Consider the following 18883-nt stretch of genomic DNA (forward strand, 5'->3'; position numbering starts at 1 on the left):
AGCCTAACAGGCCAACCATAATCAATCAAGTGAGGCTCTTGCCACTGTTATCTAGGGAATTATACAGTCACAGTTCATGTGGAAAACCCCTTGCCATGCTATCAGAAAGAGAGATCTTTCACAGTACTGTTTCTCTTGATCACTCCCTGTCTTGAATTATTTATACATGTTGAATTATAAATGTTTGAATGTCAGTACTGTTATTTGTGTCCAAGCAGATCATTTTAATTTTGGAATCATAATTAATTGCTTTGGATGATCTGGCCATTCGTTTTCTGACTTCAGGAGAAGTCCCATCTAAAAAATTATTCAACATTCAGTCCTCTAGAAGCATCATCCACTGGATTGAGCATCAGTGTTAATTGAAGTCAGTACTGACATGCTGTCAAGATGAATCTGTAATTATTTATCTTTATCCTTACAAAAATGAACTTCTGAATGCTCAAGTGTCAACTCTGCCTTGCACAAAGAGTAAGTTGATATTCTCTACTTGATATTCTCCAACAGGAGAAACAATGCAATAGCCATTCACATTACACTGAAAATGTTATGCAGCTGTACTGTACTGAGTTAATGAAACTTCTCTGGTTTTAGATTCCAGACTAAAAAGTAGGTATGAAGTAGCTTATGTGGCATAACAATGTTGCTATTGCTGTATTTAACTAGAATATCTACAACCTATGTACAGATGCAGCCATTCAAACTTCGCGGTACAAACCCATACCGCACACAACTACCCACAAGCCACCGTGGCATACCGCGCTACGTGATTGGCTGGCGAAATTGACCGACAGGGGACTCATGGTGCATTGGTTGGTAGTGAAAAGATTTAATCATTTAATCTCTTTACTGTGCACATTTTAATCCGCTCATTTTTAATATTTCTGAGATTTCCTGGAAGAACTAATGAAGTTAGGAATCCAGTGGTGTCATAAACATAACCGATGACTGAAATAATGAATTCCATTAACTCTTTTAACAAGAAGATCATCATGATCCAAATGCACAACTTTAACTTCTTTTACCTTTTTTTCTCTTCTGGAATCAGTGCTAATGCAGCAGAGTTATTGTTTATTTACTTAGTCAGATGCTTACTTAAAAAATATAGCCTTTAGGTCTCCTGATAAATACACATTTTGTTTGTTTGAGAATTTAAGTTTCGTACAATCTTTAGAATAAAAGATGTTTGTTACAATCCTGGTTCAGAAATTACTGCCAGACACCCTTGTTTATTATTTTCTGGCTAAATCTTTGATTTGCATCTGCCAATCATTTGCTTTGCTTATTCTTGTCCCTTTGCCAGTGGTGTCGTTCAAAATGTTACCACATATTTCATCCATGTTATCTTAAATACTTTGACTTTGTATTTGAGTCAAATGTGCATGTCACAAAACAGTCCTCTCCATTTTCATTGAGTTTGTGAAGAGGCTTTAAGACTGCAGTTCTCATTTTACTGGTTTGTACATTTCTTCCATATATTCAGTGTCTTACATTTCATTGCAGCATTCAATTAAAAAAATACTTCATAAATGTCAAATGCTTTCCCATTATCAAACTTAATCCCAGATCATTTTCTAATATTTCCATGTAAACTGTAAAATCTTTCCAAAATTCTTTTGAATCAACTTTCTTCATTGTATATTTTATCTGAGTTAATATATTTGCAACTGTGAACCAAGTGTCTGGGTTGTCCACTTGTACACTGCTATAAATAATACAAGTGGTTCTTTCTGTTCTGTCTTCTCTTCTATTTCACATTCAGGTCTCTATAAAGTGATCTACAGTCTAAGATCACTTTAAACTTGAGTCTTTAAACATCTGTGTTTTGCGCCTGTGCTCCTTCGAGCAGGAGGGAGTTAACCCTGCTGGCTCTGATGGCGAACACAGTCGCTTTAACAGCTTTTTGCTTTTTGCTCAGAGCGACTTTGGACATCATACTCCCAGGCTTTCTGCATGAATCTCTTAATATCAGTCATTTTCATGGTCTGTGCATCTGTATGCATTAAGATAATCTTTCTGACTGATGGGTGGAGATTCGCAATGAATAAACCCTTGAGATGTGTGTTCTCTTCGCAACCCTCATCATTTCGCCCTGCAAAATAAGTTCATCTAAGTGTCTCGTAATATTCGCGAGGGGACTCGGCTCTCTCGTGCTTAATGTTAAGGGCGGCGGCTATTGTGGCAGACAGGTCAATAAGAGCACTGTATTCTTGGATAAGTGCTTGACAAAGCTGTTCAAAGTTATTACAGACTTCTTTCATCTACCTAGCCATCCACTCATGTACGGCTCTGCTGGTAGTTTTCCTGACCAGAAACACTTTCTCCTGTTCTGTGGCGTTTGGCAGGTACTGCAGGGTATACCTGAGGTCCTGAATATAACTCTCGATATTATTCTCTGACACTGCGGGTCAAATCTCTCCATGTCCTTCGCTAGCTCAGCTCTCTCAGAGAATGGAGGTTTATTCTCCTAGCTTCTCTGCTGACGGAGATATGGCGGAGATCGTGGTCAGACTTGTCGCTGCTAGAGAGAGTGCTTAATAGCGAGTCGAACCTTTTAACAACCATCGTTAAACTTAAAGAGTATTACTTTTAAGTACGAAATCACAGTTTTACTATAGGAAACCACAAGATCAAGTATGCAATCAACCCAGTAGATCGAAAAAGATCACAAAACAATCACGCACCGCTTAAAGAGCAAGGGGAACTTTTTTTCTTTCAGCTTTCAGCACACTGTATATGAAACCCACAGAGTTTTATATGAATTATTCCGCTTGGTTGACTCATTTCAGTCTTGCCACGCCCACTCACGGACGCCAAATAAATGTAGTGTGCTCTCACAAGTCACCAGTTCTATAGGGTTTGGGCATTTACTGGGACAATTATTAATTGTAGCAGTAAATCACAAAATGATTCTTTTAATGGCTTTAGAATCCAACCATGCGATATAACTCAAACAACGCACACACACAGGTACTAATACACGAGGATACATTTATTAATACATAGAATATGCATGTAAACCTAACAGATCTTATCGTGAGGGTTATCAGAATACAAAAGGTATATATTCATTCAGTCACGAAGAGTTACATATATCAAGAGGACATACGTTCTGTATATCATTCATTTAGACCGTTTCGTAAATGAACTTGGTTATAACTTCTACATTGGATACTCAAAACAAGTACATAACTCTTAGGAATTAAATTGATATCAACTGGTTGGGATAACAATTGAATTCTCAAGCTGTAATGCATTGAAGTTAAATACTCATCCAATCTCTGGGGATTCAGATCTCCTGCGGGCTCTCTGGCTCCGTGCCAGGCTGTGGTGTGCGGCTTGCGACGGTGCGCTGCTGATGCTCACTGACCGGCTAGTTAGTGTTGGCTTTAACTAGCACAGTTTGTGCACAGGAGAAAAGATAACTGTGGATCCCAGCAGGTCAGAAAGAAGATCGGTTCGTTCCTGATGAAGCACTAGTTCTGATAGTGATTCAGCTGTCCACAGTTCCGACCTGTTCACAAGGCCTGCTGCTGATGCTAACCTCGGGTGGATCCTCTGGTTACTCTCTGGCAACCTCCGCTCTAGACTCTTAGAACAGAGGAAAGTTCTGGCACTTGGACACACTGGCCATTCCGTGGTTGTCCGGGCTGAGTCTCAGGATGGTCAGGAGGCGCGCTACAAGAAAGTCCTGCCCTTGGGAGCCTTTCTGCTCCTGGGCCGTCCTGCCATGGAATTGTCTCGCATCCCTGCAATTCTCCTTCGAATTCTCCTACTGGAATAGTTCCACCCCAGGCTCTCTGTGTTGCCTGTTTTTACCTGGAGGAACTTCAGCTCGTTCATTGGCTGAAAGTTTCCTGGGCATCAGTGTCCCACGTGGGTTACTCGGCCCTACCTGTCCCTGATTGGTTGATCAAGGTGAGATATGAGTCACTTACTCCTGACACTTAGGAATGTAGTCCAGATGTCCATCTGGCACTCCCTAGACAGATAGGCGCCAATGGATGACCATTGATCATGATAGCCAGGCTTAGCTAAGTGCATCCCCCTTTGGGAGCTGTCCCTTATCAAAAGAAAACATCTTTAAATCAGCCTGCATGAATAGCTTGCAATGAAGAGAGAGATGGGGCCTCATTTGGGAAAGCACAGCAACACTTAATTCTGTCTTATTAACAAGCATTGCCCCTACAACAGAATGATATGAAAACTTGAACATACAAAAAAACCTACAACACCCTGGTTGCATAAGTGTGCTACCACCCCAACTAATACGTTGTGGAAGCATCTTTTGCATTTATTACAGCAGTAAGTCTTTGTGAATAAGTCTCTATCAACTTTGCACACCTGGACATTGCAATTTTATCCCACTCTTCCTTATAAAAAAGATCAAGCTCCTTCATATTGCCAGGGAGATCTCCTGTGCACAGCCCTCTTTAGGTCATTCCATAGGTTTTCTATGGGATTGAGGTCTAGGCTCTGAAGCCATTCCTTGGTTGACTTGGATGTGTGCTTTGCGTCATTATCATGGTGGAAGGTGAAATTCCTCTTCATCTTCAGCTTTCTGACAGAGGCCAGCAGGTTTTGTGCCAAAATATCTTGATATTTGGAGCTAGTCATTATATCATCTATCTTGACTAGAGCCCCTGTCCCAGCTTATGAGAAGCAGCCCCAAAGCATGATGCTGCCACCACCATGCTTCAAAGTAGGTATAGTGTGTTTTGGATGATGAGCTGTGTTTTCTTTGCACCAAACATATCTTTTAGAATTAAGGCCAAAATGTTAACTCTTTGTCTCATCAGACCATAAGACATTTTCCCATATGCAATATTTAGATGGATTTTGATGTTCTTTTTTGTGATAAATGGCTTCCTTCTTGCCACCCTACCCCATAGCACAGAAGTGTGCAGAATACAGGAGATTGTTGTTACATGCAAGTACCTGCCAGAAATTCCTGCAGCTCCTTTAATGTTGCTGTAGGCCTCTTGGTAGCCTCCTTGATAAGTTTTCTCCTTGTTCTTTCATCAACGTTGGAGGGTCATCCCAATCTTGCCAATGTCCCTGTGGTGCTACATTTTCTCCACTTATTGATGATAGTCTTCACAGTGCTCCATGGTACATCCAATGCCTTTGATATTCTTTTATACCCATCTCTTGAATGGTACCTTTCAACTATAAGATCCAGTAGATGTTTTGTCAGCTCCTTTGCAGACCATGGCTATCCCGGTACGATGCAACTATGAAAGTTTCAAGGAAATCCTAGAGGAACAGATGATTTTTAATTGGGTTAATCAGAAACACTTTCATTGATGGCAGGTGTATGCTACTTACCTTTGGACATGATTTTTAATGTGATTGGTTAACTCTGAACACAGCTACAGCCCCCATTATAAATGGGTGTGCACACTTATGCAACCAGGGTGGTGTAGTTTTTTTTATTTCAATTGTTTTTTAAAATAATTATCTCTTTGTTTTTCTCTTGAATTTTGTTGTTGGTTGATGTTATGAGTATGAGAAAACTAACCACTTGATTGTATGCTTTTAAAGTTATTTTATATTGGATGTTTTAAATTATATCACCAATATAAAATGTGGATCCTTCATTATTTACAAGACATTAACAATGTAGATAGCACAGAGCAAGAAAAGCTAAATTAAGAATTTTGCACATGAAAGCATTTGCAAATGTAAATCATGTAGTGGTCCAGAGTAGATAACTCTATTTCAGTTGACAGTACTTAAATTTTGATCAAATACAAGCCTTTTCATGTTTTATTAACCTTAAAACACAATAGTAAAGTGATTAACAACTGCAAATACTTGTCATTAGTCCCATTACCAAAAACAGGCAAGTATGTCCAGAGTAAATGCACAGTATATCCAAGACTGCATAATTCATTGAGTCTAATTTTAACTACATCAGTCTTTATTGGGAAAAAAAAATGTGACAAGACATACTGTAAGATTTGTGTACTTATGCGCATGGATTTGGTTACACCACAATGATAACAATAATACATTTTATTCTAATCACTTCCAGATCATTTTCTACATTTAGAAAATACATTTCTAAGTGCCATCAGCCTTCATTTGTATAGATTTAGTATAGAGAGGGGAAAAATATCAATTTATCTTGAAAGTTCAGGAGAACTAATTTGTGTATACAAATGCAGCCATTCAAAATGGGTGGGGTATTTCGCGGAATACCCCGGTGGGCGTGTCGCGGTATCTCGCAGTATCACGCGATTAATTGCGTCATTTTAAGTCATGCCGGAAAGTATCCGGTATCACCTTGTAAAACCGCCAGGGGGAGCTTAACCTCTCATGTACAGCATTTGAGCTTTTAAATTTGAACTGTGTATTACAGCATGTTAATCATCAGTCATTAAAATGTTGGTATATTTTATGAAAACAAGATTGCTCAGTTGGACACAAGTACACAACCTACCTTTATCAGAAATATTTATGCATCAAAGCCTTTACCGAAGATATTACTAATAGTATTAATAATGAATGACTTTGGACAAGCTGTATACTCAAAGTATAATCTCTTTAGCACATTTGTACAAGCACTTGGAATCTGTCCAAGCCCTACTTTGTCAGGCATTTTCTTTTACTTCAACGGGCATAAAAACTCCCTTGCTTTTAACAGGGCGTTTCATAATTTCTAACTATGAAAATGATTTAAAATGCGACACTTATCATTCAACTAGAGCTCAAAATATCACAAGGATCCTCAAGAGCACAGCAAAGACTGTATTAAAAGATACTTGTATGAGATAGATGAGAATCCAGGCTTTTATATCAACGCTTTCTTTTCCGTATACAAGATATTATGGAACCACTTCAGAAGGGTGTCAGCCAGTCAGATTCCAGGAATCGGTACTTTAAAGGAAAAATACACACCGGTATGCCATTTCTCCCTAAACATTTTAAGCATCGACGTATTTAACTAACATGTGAAATAGCATGTGAAAAAGTGGTAGTTTTAAGCTTTTCTGCTAATATAATATGGAATCACGTATCTAAAGAATTAATAAAGATATGATTATATTTGTGTACTGTGACAGGGCTGTGTAGGGCTGTTTCGCCTCTCTCTTCATGCGACTTCCCTTGTAGCCCACTGGTCTACGTGCCTGATTACCAACTCATGGGTTGTGTGTTCAAATCCAGCTGGTGCTGGACTTTTCTTTTAACAAACATTTCTTCGAAAAAATAGAACAGCAATATTATGGACAATCAATTGACTTTTATATTTCAAAATATCACAACATGATCGATTCTAAGTCTTTTTTTATAACAATGAATAGTCACCTTCTTCCCTTCTGACAATGGTCCCTGCTTCTGCTTCCTGCTTCTATTTTGTGTGTGTGTGGGGGGGGATCCCTTCAGATCTCCCTTCAGATTTAAAAGGTTAGGGTTAGGGTTAGGGTTATCTTCGGTGTCGCATCTTACCAGTGTAGCTGATCTTTTGCTGCCTGGGTGGGTCAGCCACACAAAGCTTTAGAGAACCTAACATTTCTATTATCAACAAATTATAAATTTGTAATAGAGTAAATTTTTATAGAGAAATACAGTATAAACAATATAAATATAAACAATATAAACAAACAGTTACAATATAAACATTTATATTGATTTAAATCGTGTTTTGATTTAAATCGCAAACGTGTGTTTAATTATATGTGTTTTTTTAATCATAATCAGGCTAATGCAACATAAATTGATACAGTATCTTTGTCTTCTAAGTATCTTTATAAACTTTCAGCATAGCTTTCTACCCGTTTAGATTTATTTTTCTTGGGATTTTGGGATCAAACGTGGAAGGATTAGATTGTAATCATTTTTATTTTTCAAATACATTTTAGAAAAGTGTAATCTATACTTTCCCAGACTTTACGCCTTCCTAAACCCCGCCCTGACTACTTTCACTCCTGTCCTGCTCTTCCCCGCGCACCCCAGCCGGATGCGCTTCGGCCTTTGCCTGGGACGAATGTATATATTGATATTTACACCCGGCGCGGCACCGAGGGAGCGTCTGCATTTATAACTTAGTTTTTAAAATTAGTCAAGCGATATGAAGCATCTCCTTTTACTTTTAAGTCCCTTAAATACATTGAGCACAGCTTTCTCACCACTTAAGATTACTTTTTGATACCATCCTTAGACAAAGCAGAAACTTCTTGTATTTTCCGATGACATATAGTACAAGTGGAAAGTTTACAGATTTTAATCGTCTTTCATCTAAACAAACACCACAAAACTATTCTCGATTGTATTTCTGACTGTTATGTTACACCTACAGTAGATCACTGCTTTAAATACATCGAATTAAGAAAGTTAGGTGTAGCACTTTAGGTCTTTAGATCTGAACCAGGGAAAATCTGATCTTGTTTCTTTATTTTACATATAAACTTTATTTTACATATCACCTTTAAAAGTGGCATCTCAAAGCAATACTGTAGATGGAAAAACAGTTAAAAGGGACCAAAGTAAATACCAAACAAACGCAAACGCGTTTTTAATAAAATGCTTTTATTCATTCAGCAGAGAGAGAGACATCCAGCAGAGAGAGACACACACACCGGTTTCCATTGACAAAAGTAATTGTTTTTTTTTCAATTCCTCTTGTCTAACAGGAATGTTTTGTTTGTGAACAGACTGTTAGACTAGAGGAAAAGAGCGCCTCCTTTTACGAGGCATTTCGTTGATCCGATCACGAAATATTTTCCAGTCGCACGAAGTAAGGGTTGAGAATCTCCGATTTACCATGCTATTAATGGTTTCCCGGAGATTGCAAGGCAAGGCACTTTTGCCTCTGGACCCATCGAAATTTACAGACGTGGTCCACCCCCAGTAAATCTCAAAAGTCACAAGATTTCGAAACATGAGGGCGGCGTAGCGGTCGGCTCTTGCTTTCCCGTCTATGCCGATGCACTGCAAGTACAACCCCCCCTCCATCTCTTGAGTGATGGGTAACAGTTGGATATCTGGGAGAATTATTCGTCCCACTGGTGTCTGTGAATTCCGCTCTGTAAACGGTGCTTCCTGGGGGGAGATAGACGGTGGGGACAGCATCAACAAATTCCTGCGCGGTGGTGAGCGGAGAGGCTGGGATGGAGTGTCCTGAGGCGTTGTGTGCTCAGCGGGGGGCAGAGCTTCAACCAGGCATTGCAACCTGCACGGCGGGGAGAGGCACTTATCGGGAGACAGCTGCTCAACTGTTTGACTGCTGGAACATACTGTCTCCTTCCTCTGTATTTTCAGGAGTGTCTCTAGCCTCCCAATCCTCCCCAGTAATGCGTCGTACTGCTCCCGCTGCTGCCGAAAAGTCTCCACACAGGTGGTGCTTCTACAGGTTGGCACTCTGGCCAGTGACCGAGAGCAGAGACCCACGGCCTGTGGCAAAATAACATAATTCATGTAAGAAATAAAGTCACACAGTAGTATTCTTCGGTCGCGGAACAGACGTCAAAATAAACTTTTCTTTTTTTCCATCTTACTGCTTTCTTTTTAACTGTCCTGGTGGTAGATTTCGATGATCGTTTCGCCCGTGCAGTGTTTTCTTGAAGAACAGGCTACGAAGAAATAATTATAATTGAATTTAAAATTCAAAACGGCAATAATACCTTGTAATATGCGCTGTAATCGCGTATTTCAGATGAAGTCTGCTGTATTTGCTTACCCTTCGCTCTTTGGAAGCTGGGGCGGCAGAAGCACGCTGTTCTTTCCCATAAAAGGTCTCACCCAATCCTTTGGTGTATTTATGGTATATTCACATGTACGGCTAGAATGTGTTCATTGTCTTCCTATGAAAGGCGGGTGCCTTTTGCCGAAGTCGGGAGACATTAGAGACACACCCGGACTGTTAAACCAACGCATTAGCACATCAAAGCCCATTGAGGACCCGGGCGCGTTGTTTTGTCCCTTGATTTACTGATCTGCATTAATTATGGAAATCGAGTTCCTGCTCTTTGCAGACGACCTGGTCCTGCTGTCGCCCACAGAACAGAGGCTGCGCCAGAACCTGGCACTGCTGGAGCAGCACTGTCAGACCTGGGCGCCGACAGTCAATCTGGACAAGACCAGAGTTATTTTTTTCCAGAAAAAAAGCCAGACCTCAGGGAAACAGGTACAAATTCACACTTAACAACAACACATTAACACCTTACAACAGGAGCAGGGACGAATTAGGCCAGTACCTACTATTGTTAAACATACAGAAAAGAATATTAAAGTATTGAAGTATTGACTTTAGTATTAGCCATACAGAACATTAAAGTGCGCCTTTTCCATTCAGCGGGTGCCTGAGCCGCTGTGTCCTATCTTCTGACAGTCGCCGTTGTGAATGTCTGTAGAGTATATCTTATTTTTAGTACTGTATTTTTGTATTATATTCCCTATTAATCAAACTCTAAGAGTATGTATCGGCTTGTCCCCTCCTCCCGCCCCTCTCCGTGACAGTAGTGTAGAGCCTCCTGTCCAGCCAGCACATGTCCACAGACATTCACAACAGCGACATATCATAAAACGTTTGCACATATAGTTAAATTATTAGTTGTTTTTCATGAAGTTAAAAAAAAACACTTGAATTACTTATCCAGTCTCTCGAAATAAAGTTATTTTTCAAGCAATGCAACAAACGTCGGGCAATGTGTTTTTTTTAATCCAACATTGACAGCCACATCTTAAATCTTGTCAGTCAGCTCTTTTATCCCTATTTGAATTGTGGCTTACACATCACATGACTTTAAAAGCTAGAAAGATAGGTTTCGATTCACATTAGCTGGCGAGCCTTGTTAACAAAAAAACAGACAATACACAGAGAGGGGGAGGTCAAGCGAGAGAGGGAGTTTTTTACCCTCTGTCAAAAAACCCAAATAACCCGGGGCAGAGACTCTGGGGGGATCATTGCGTGGTACAGAGCGGAGCTCAGTCAATTCTTATGGAATGTGTTTTCTTTCTTCTTTTGTTCAGCATGGAATAAACCTGTTACTTGATTCATATGGATGCCCGGTTCCGCTGTGGATTCAAAATTCAATTTAGAGCTTTCTGGCAAGAGGAGACACCCAAATTAATAATGTAACATGCCACTGTTTGTGCATGAACAAAGTTATACTGAGATTTCCTTAGATACGCGATTAAAAAAAAATAAAAAAATTTTTGAATCCCCGGCGGAACACATTCCATAAGAATCAGCGCTTTTACAGTATATATCGCCTTTAAAGGTGGCTTCTCAAAACGCTTTACAGGATAAAAACAACAAGAACAGCAACAACAACAATATTGTATTTCATTGCACTTTGAAAACCAAGTAATAACTTAACTATATGTGCAAACGTTTCATATGTCGCTGTTGTGAATGTCTGTGGAGTGTATCTTATTTGCCTTACGTCCTGGTTATCTCGCTCGCCCTCCCCCCCTCTCTCCCTCAATTCAATTCAATTCAAGGTGTTTTAGTAGCATAACAGATGGGTACAATCAGTGTTGGGTATTTACTTTGCTTTGAGATTCCACTTTTAAAGGTGATATATAAAATTTTAACAAAAATAAATTGATATCTTTGTCTTCTAAGTATCTTAATAAACTTTCAGCATAGCTTTCTCCCCATTTAGATTTATTTTTCTTAACTAGTATACTTTAGATCTTTTTTTCTGAACCGGGGAAAATCTGATCATGTTTCTCTATAACAATAGTAAAAAAAACATTATTTTACATTTCACCTTTATGTGATATCACCTTAAGGATGCGCAAAGAAATTTAAAATAGTCTTCTTTAGGTGTGAGGGTAGGAGTGGATCGCAGCAGGCATAATCGGCAAATTAGGAAAACAAAGATCAGGACAGGCGAGGCGTTTATCCAGAGAGCGAGTGATCAGAAAAAGGAACAGCTGTTACACCCAGGTTTACGCTCTTTCTCTGTTGAATGAATGAAAGCATTTTATTAAAAACGCGTTTGCGTTTGTCTGGGTATTTACTTTGTAATCTGTGGTTTACATCTACTGTATTGTTTTGAGATGCCACCTTTAAAGGTGATATGTAAAATAAGGGTTTTTATTATTGTATAGAGAAACATGATCAGATTTTCCCTGGTTCAGAAAAAGACGATTAAAACCTGTAATCTTTCCACTTGTATGTCAACGGAAAATACAAGAAGTTTCTGCTTTGTGTAAGGATGGTGTCAAAAAGTAATCTAAGTGGTGAGAAAGCTGTGCTCCTCAAAGCACTTTACAGGATAAAAACAATAACAACAATAGTGGCTGGGCAAATTATTTTTTTTAATAGAAATACAAAATGAGATACTGTATAATGATGTGCATGAACAAAGTTATACTGCTATTTTCCTTAGATACGCGATTAAAAAAAAAAAATTTTTGAATCCCCAGCAGAACATAAGAATCAGCGTTTTAATATATCGCCTTTAAACACATATATTTAAACACGCGTTTACAATTTAATTCAAAACGCGATTCAAATCAATATAAATGTTTATTTTGTAACGCATATGTGACTATTCATTGTAATTAAAAAGACTTAAATCTGATCATGTTGTGATATTTAGAAATATAAATTTGTTTGGTGCAAGTGAGGTTTTATTTAATCTCTGACCAAGAGAAACGTTTCATTTTTTCAAAGAAATGTTTGTTAAAAAAAAGTCACAGTTCCAGTGTGATTCAATCACAGACCATGTAACATGGGAGTCAGTAACCTTACCCACAGCACCACCGGCACGGTCACATGCAGAGTGCTGAAAAAGCACTACAGAAACATTATCGACAGACAATGTACAGTGTGTACTATTCTTGTGTTGCGGTACATGAATATAATTATATCGTTATTAATTTCTTTAGATACGCGATTCCATATTATATTCCCTTTTAATCAAATTCTAAAAGTATGCTTGTTGACTCCGGTATCACGTTAGTTAAAGACTTCGATGCTTAAAATGTTTAGGGAGAAATGGAATACTGGTGGGTATTTTTTCTTTAAAGTACCGAGACCAGCCATATACTGTATGTTTATGTTCCAAAATTAATATCGTTTATGGCCTTCACACGCGTTACAGTATGCTCCTATTCTTTTTATGCTCAGCTACTAAGATTTCCCTTCAGTGGTAAAATTCCATATGAATATTCAATACTACAACGGGCACAGTAAAGACGTTTACTGTAAATCTTTCTTCGACAGACCAACGCACCACGAGTGCCCCTGTTGGTCAAACAATCACGTACCGCGGTACCGCGGGTCATCTTGCGTCACAATGCGCCGTAGCCAATTACCTCCGGTACATGTCTGTACCGCGCACTTTAAATGGCTGCATCTGTAGATGCATATGCACATTTATTCATTTTTGCTCTCTCCTCCAACCATGCATTCTTCTCAACAAAAATAACAGGGGAAGGTCTTAATTTGTACTGTCATCTTTTCAGAAGAAAAAGGTTTATGTGTCATATAATGTTGATAGACATTTATGAAACAGTTTATTGTGCACTCTTTCCAATTTGAACATAGCCAGAATAGTAATTTAATTAAAAATAATTTGTTATCTACTTTAAACAATATTCTAATAAATAGAAACATCAATGTTATCAGGCCTTAATGCTGATGTCTGTGCAGGAATTGTCACGAACATGGACTAAAATCCGTGTAAGGTCTTGTAGTAGACCCTATGCGATGCGGTAAGAGCTGGAGAATACAGGAGGCATGGTAAAAGTAAACACACAGGGGTTTAATAGTGCACAAAATAAAAGTGACAATCCATGAGACAATGAATGGGGAAGACAGAGAACGGCATCCAAATCCAAATGGGTCCAAAGGCAGGTCAGGGCACAGTCCAAGAGTCCATCAACGAATAATCCATCATGGGACGCGACAAGGTTAAAATCCCCAGGAGAGGGGAACACACGGACAGGCAAAAAGTGGAGGTCCAAAGGTGATGGGGCGAGATCCTCCAGACCCCGGGCTCAGGAAACGGGAGGTGTCGGGGATGAGACCCATGCCCTCAGGATACGGACGTAGGGTTTCCTGGTGCTAGGTGGGCATCGCGACATCTTTACCCTAATGATAAGCGCCGAGGACTGGAGGAGCTAGTCTTTAAATAATAAAGCTAAGAGGGTACACCTGGGGAGCTTAACAATCACAAGGACAATAATGGGAGCAGTGGAGCGCCCTCTAGGGAGGGATGTTGGGCGGGACAGGAATGTGACTACATGGAGATCATTCAAATGCTTCTAAATAAATTGAATACTACCATTATAATATCTGTGGATTAGCAATAGACACCCTTTTGGTGCCCCCTTGCTTTGTAAAGGTCTTTATAAATGTATAAATAAATCAAACACACATTGCTTCATGTCTGGATTAAAACATATCTGTACAAAAGATGAATAACCACCAATAAAATGACCCTGAACAAATGCAGGCCTAGAAGTAAATGAGTTAATTAATACTGGAATAGATTACTTCTCTGGTGATCTTAGATACCTACAGTGTCTACACTGTATGTACAGTGTCAGCAACATTTATTTTAATTCAGTAACACTTTGCCTCCAAAGTTTCTGTTGGTGTTATAGTACCAGTGTTTTGAAGAGAAACCAATTGGTATTCCTATATATTATATTTAATAGAATGTGATTTTTTATTAGCACAGTTTGGATAAATATTTTTAGCTTCAAGGGACATCAGCAAATTAATTAATAAGTATAATCTAATGAATATTAACATGATGGTTTCCTAGATTCATTATTAGTTTTATTAATACAGTTTCAAAAATTAATAAGCTTATAGGAATTAACTTATTTTTTACTTTCTTAATTAGATAAAACTTGGACTGTGGTGCAACACAACAATACAGAACTGACTACATTAAAAGCATCCAGTGGGGTAAATCACCGCTTTGTCTACTTTAACTATACTGCCAATGTGGAACAGCTCGAGGCTATAATTAACCAAGCAGAGTACTGTGAACAGGAGCTTAGCTACCACTGCAAGAAGTCACGCCTTTTAAACACACCTGGTAAGTACTTTTTTATTAGAATTAATACCGCAATAAAAGTAAAATGTATTAAATTTAATTTCACCAATAATGTTTAGTATGCCACTTCTTCATAAATTTATTTGCTTATGTATTTCAGCAAGTCCAGTCTTTCTAAAAAATGTAAAATGTGGGCTATGTTTTCTGTAGTTAAAATATTTTTTAAATATATTTTCATATTTATATTGTGCTCATCCTTCAAATATTAAGCAAATTTCAATTTTTTTCATATTTTTTTCTTTTATGCCTAAAAGAATACAATATTCTTTTAAAATTCATGTTCTATTATATCTTTTATTAAAATATAACATATTGTGAGTCACAGAAAAACACTTTCTCTTAAAGGATTATGGGAGTATTGATAAACTAACCAGCAGTAATGTCAAAGCCAATACCTTGGCTTTTTTAAAAGAAATAGCTGGATGACATCCTTGGATCAATTAACTATAAATTACCAAATGGGCCTGGTGGGTCAAAAAAACTCCTTGATGAATGAAAAGGACTATAAAACACAAATTATATTGTTACAAAATATGTTGGAAGATGTTGTATTTATTACATGACTTGCTTTTTTCATCAAGTGATGTTCAGTATTTCCAAGAGTTTTTGAACATTTGAGAGATTATATTTCAGAGTTTTCTAGGATAAAACCAAAAAGAATTGCAAAACCCTTTAATTATTTATTCATTTAAACCTTCTAAAAGTTTATGTTGTGTGAAACATTGTAAATTTCAAGGCATTCATGGTTTCACATTTTGCGGATTCCTCAGAAACAGATTTCTCTCTTTGATGATGATATTTCTATCCCGTCATTTTTCTCCTTATATCTCAGATGGAACACCCTTCACTTGGTGGGTTGGAAGAACAAATGATGCACAAACATATTGGGGTGGTTCCGTACCTGGAAGTAAAAAATGTGCTTGTGGACTGATGGAAAACTGCATTGATCTGAAACACTATTGCAACTGTGATTCTGACAGAAAAGAATGGTAATCTGAAACAGTTTAATTATTGTTTAATAGTTGTACTCTCTGTATTTTGTAAGAAATGTAATACTTATATACTGTATAATTAATACTTATTAATTATAATTAATAAATATACACTTAAATACTTTAAAAATACATATAAAGCTATAATAAGTAGGTTATTTATTGTGTTGATTTTAATATTCTAAAAAGAAAGTTGAAAGTAAGGTTTGGTATTAGTCACATAATATAAATTATATGTCTATGTAAGTGACCAATACCAGACCACAGCATTGCACTGTCCCATTTTTATTTAAAAAATAAATAAAAATATTTTTTATAGCATTAAGTAACCCTTTCAGTTCAGAGACAAACATTATCATGTTGCAAGATTAAGGGATTATTGTGGCACTGTAAAAAAGTGATTTATAAATTCAAAGACTTCTGTTTCTTCTGATTATTACAGTGCTTGACTATAAAATACAAATATATGACAAGATAAAAAGTCACATTTTCTCTGAAGAAACAAATATGATTCTTATAAATAAAAAAGGAACCTAATGTTATTCTTTAAAATGTCTTTTTTGTCTAATTTTAGGACAAATGACTCTGGCCTTCTCTCTTTCAAAGACCATTTGCCTGTCTCTAAAATAGTGTTTGGTGATATCAATAGAGCTGGTTCAGAGGCAGCTTATAGAGTTGGACATCTACAGTGCTATGGTGATAGTAAGTAATTTTCTTAAATATTTGTTCCTAGTGTTAATTCTGTCTTGAAATGCAGTATATGTAATGAACACTTGGCTTTATGTCGGAAAATCCAAACAGGGAATCAGATCTTTTATTGATTTCTAATCAAGGTTAAAAATTCAGATCAGCACAGAAGTGAAATCTGCACTGGTCAGTTTCTAATTAAAGAAAGCTAATTAAATAATTTCCTTCTACTCTAATATGTGCTAGCAACATTATTTATCTTCATGTACTCTAGATATTTAAAAAGAATTATAACATAGATTTTAAATTCTCTGTCACTTGTGTTTGTCATTTTTGTAAATGATTTACCCTTGCTATAAAAGTGATAAAGTAATTAGTTTAAAGGTTAAAACAAATACCTTGGGTATGGTTCAGAAACAGTAAAATGCATTTGAGGCACAACAGAAAATAATATTATTTAAGGGAAAAATGTTCAAATAAAACAAAGGAATAAATAAGAAGGGAGTATATCAAGGTTACTGTTCCATTAATGTGAGCCAAACATGTATCTGAAGTTCACTTAAGTTACACATTGCAGATCAGATATTTTTCACCAAAGAGGCTCCATAGTCAGGTTTATAATATAACATATGACTCAGATATGAGTTCTCTTATGGGAAAAAATAATTTTTATGGTCTTACTTTTAAGCCACCCCTAGTTCTCTTGTTGAAAAAGAAATGAGTCAGCAGCTGAAACTTGCTTGTGAGTCTGAATGTAGACAAACTTTCCTTACTGAAAGCTACACATTTATATAATACTGATGTGCTTGGTCCTTCATTCCTGTGTTTTATTGTGATTCTGATGCAGGATGTATATTTTTCTCATTCCTCACATAGTAACACTTGCAAAATATTTTCTGAGATTTTAAATTAATTTGTTTAATTTTTTTTATGTAGGTCTTTAAGGCCCACTTTAGGTCACATTATGGTTTTCCTTTGTGGCAGCATTTTCACATATCCTCCTCCCCAGCTTAAACTACAAGGTTGAGCAGTTGAAGCATCAGCATTGGTATTCAAGATTTCTGAACAATGCTGCACAGTAAAAAAATAATTCTGTTAAGATGACAAGCCATCTTTTAATCTTGAATGGCCTTGTTACTACCGGATTCTTCCCCATATTAGATTTCATCCACAGTAGACATGGTCAGTAAGTGCTTGACCCTAAAAATAATATCCCAATTAGGGTTTTGATTGCCCATTTTATGGTTTGATCTTCCTTCCCAGTTCTTTCTCCAATGAATCTAAAAAGAATCTAAAAAAAGATTTATAAAAAGAAACATTCATTAAAATCTGGCACCACCAGAACACATTTCACCAGAGTGCTTGCTTGCTTCAAATTGGTTAATGAGGACTCCGCTTCTGTGAACCACCATATGGACTTAGGCACCAACATCTGGTTCAGCTGTGTTAGAGCACTAGATTATCATGGAGGTATTAAATGGCAATAATATACAACTAGCACTAGAACTAGGTCTAGACCTTCACAGTCTGCAGTTGGACCTATCCATTCCTAACTACACACCCGGGATATTAGGTCCAGGTGGAGTCATTCATACTATTCTGAGGGTTCAAATTCAACCTGCCCCAGCCTGCCCCAAGCTTTTAAGGATCTTGTGACAATGTTGTAGATGCATGGTTCATTTTTCACTGACAATAACTGCATCTTCAATATAGGTCAAAGCTTATTCCATATAGGGTTGCTGTTTCTAGGGAGTACTCCATGCAAGCCAAAGTGTAGAACTTTATATTAATACAGCCCCATGGGTATTGCAAAGTTGTTTTGGGCTTATCATCCAGTGCAATATTAATTTGCCCATATCCTTTTAAATCCAGGGGAGTGAGATAGTGAAATCAAACAGACTTTTCCAGGATCTTATCCAGGCAATGAATAAGTGTGAAATAGAGAGACCTTGTTAAACTTCCCAGAAGTTATTAAAAAATCCATGTTCAATTTAGCTTGGGAAAAAGTATGATCCTACTACATCATGTGCTGAAGCTTTTATCAATAGCGTCAACATCCAGATTTTTTAAAGCTTTTTGGCAAACTTTAGCCTTTTTAGCCATGGTGACTATTATTTCACATTTCATGAACCACAGTACCAAGAGAATCATAATGTGTTGTTCATTTATCTGATT

General features: G+C 37.4%; 1 protein-coding gene across 1 annotated transcript in view; it reads left to right on the plus strand.

Annotated features, from left to right (window-relative positions):
- cntnap3 (contactin associated protein family member 3) overlaps positions 1-18883 on the plus strand; it is a 345658-nt gene that overhangs the window by 254528 nt on the left and 72247 nt on the right. The window contains exons 13-15 of the mRNA XM_015338241.2: positions 14814-15011; positions 15862-16018; positions 16596-16723. Coding sequence (XP_015193727.2) covers positions 14814-15011; positions 15862-16018; positions 16596-16723 — 483 coding nt within the window. The remainder of the gene's footprint in view (positions 1-14813; positions 15012-15861; positions 16019-16595; positions 16724-18883) is intronic.

This window comes from Lepisosteus oculatus, chromosome 3, assembly GCF_040954835.1.
Source record: "Lepisosteus oculatus isolate fLepOcu1 chromosome 3, fLepOcu1.hap2, whole genome shotgun sequence".
NCBI lineage: Eukaryota > Metazoa > Chordata > Actinopteri > Semionotiformes > Lepisosteidae > Lepisosteus > Lepisosteus oculatus.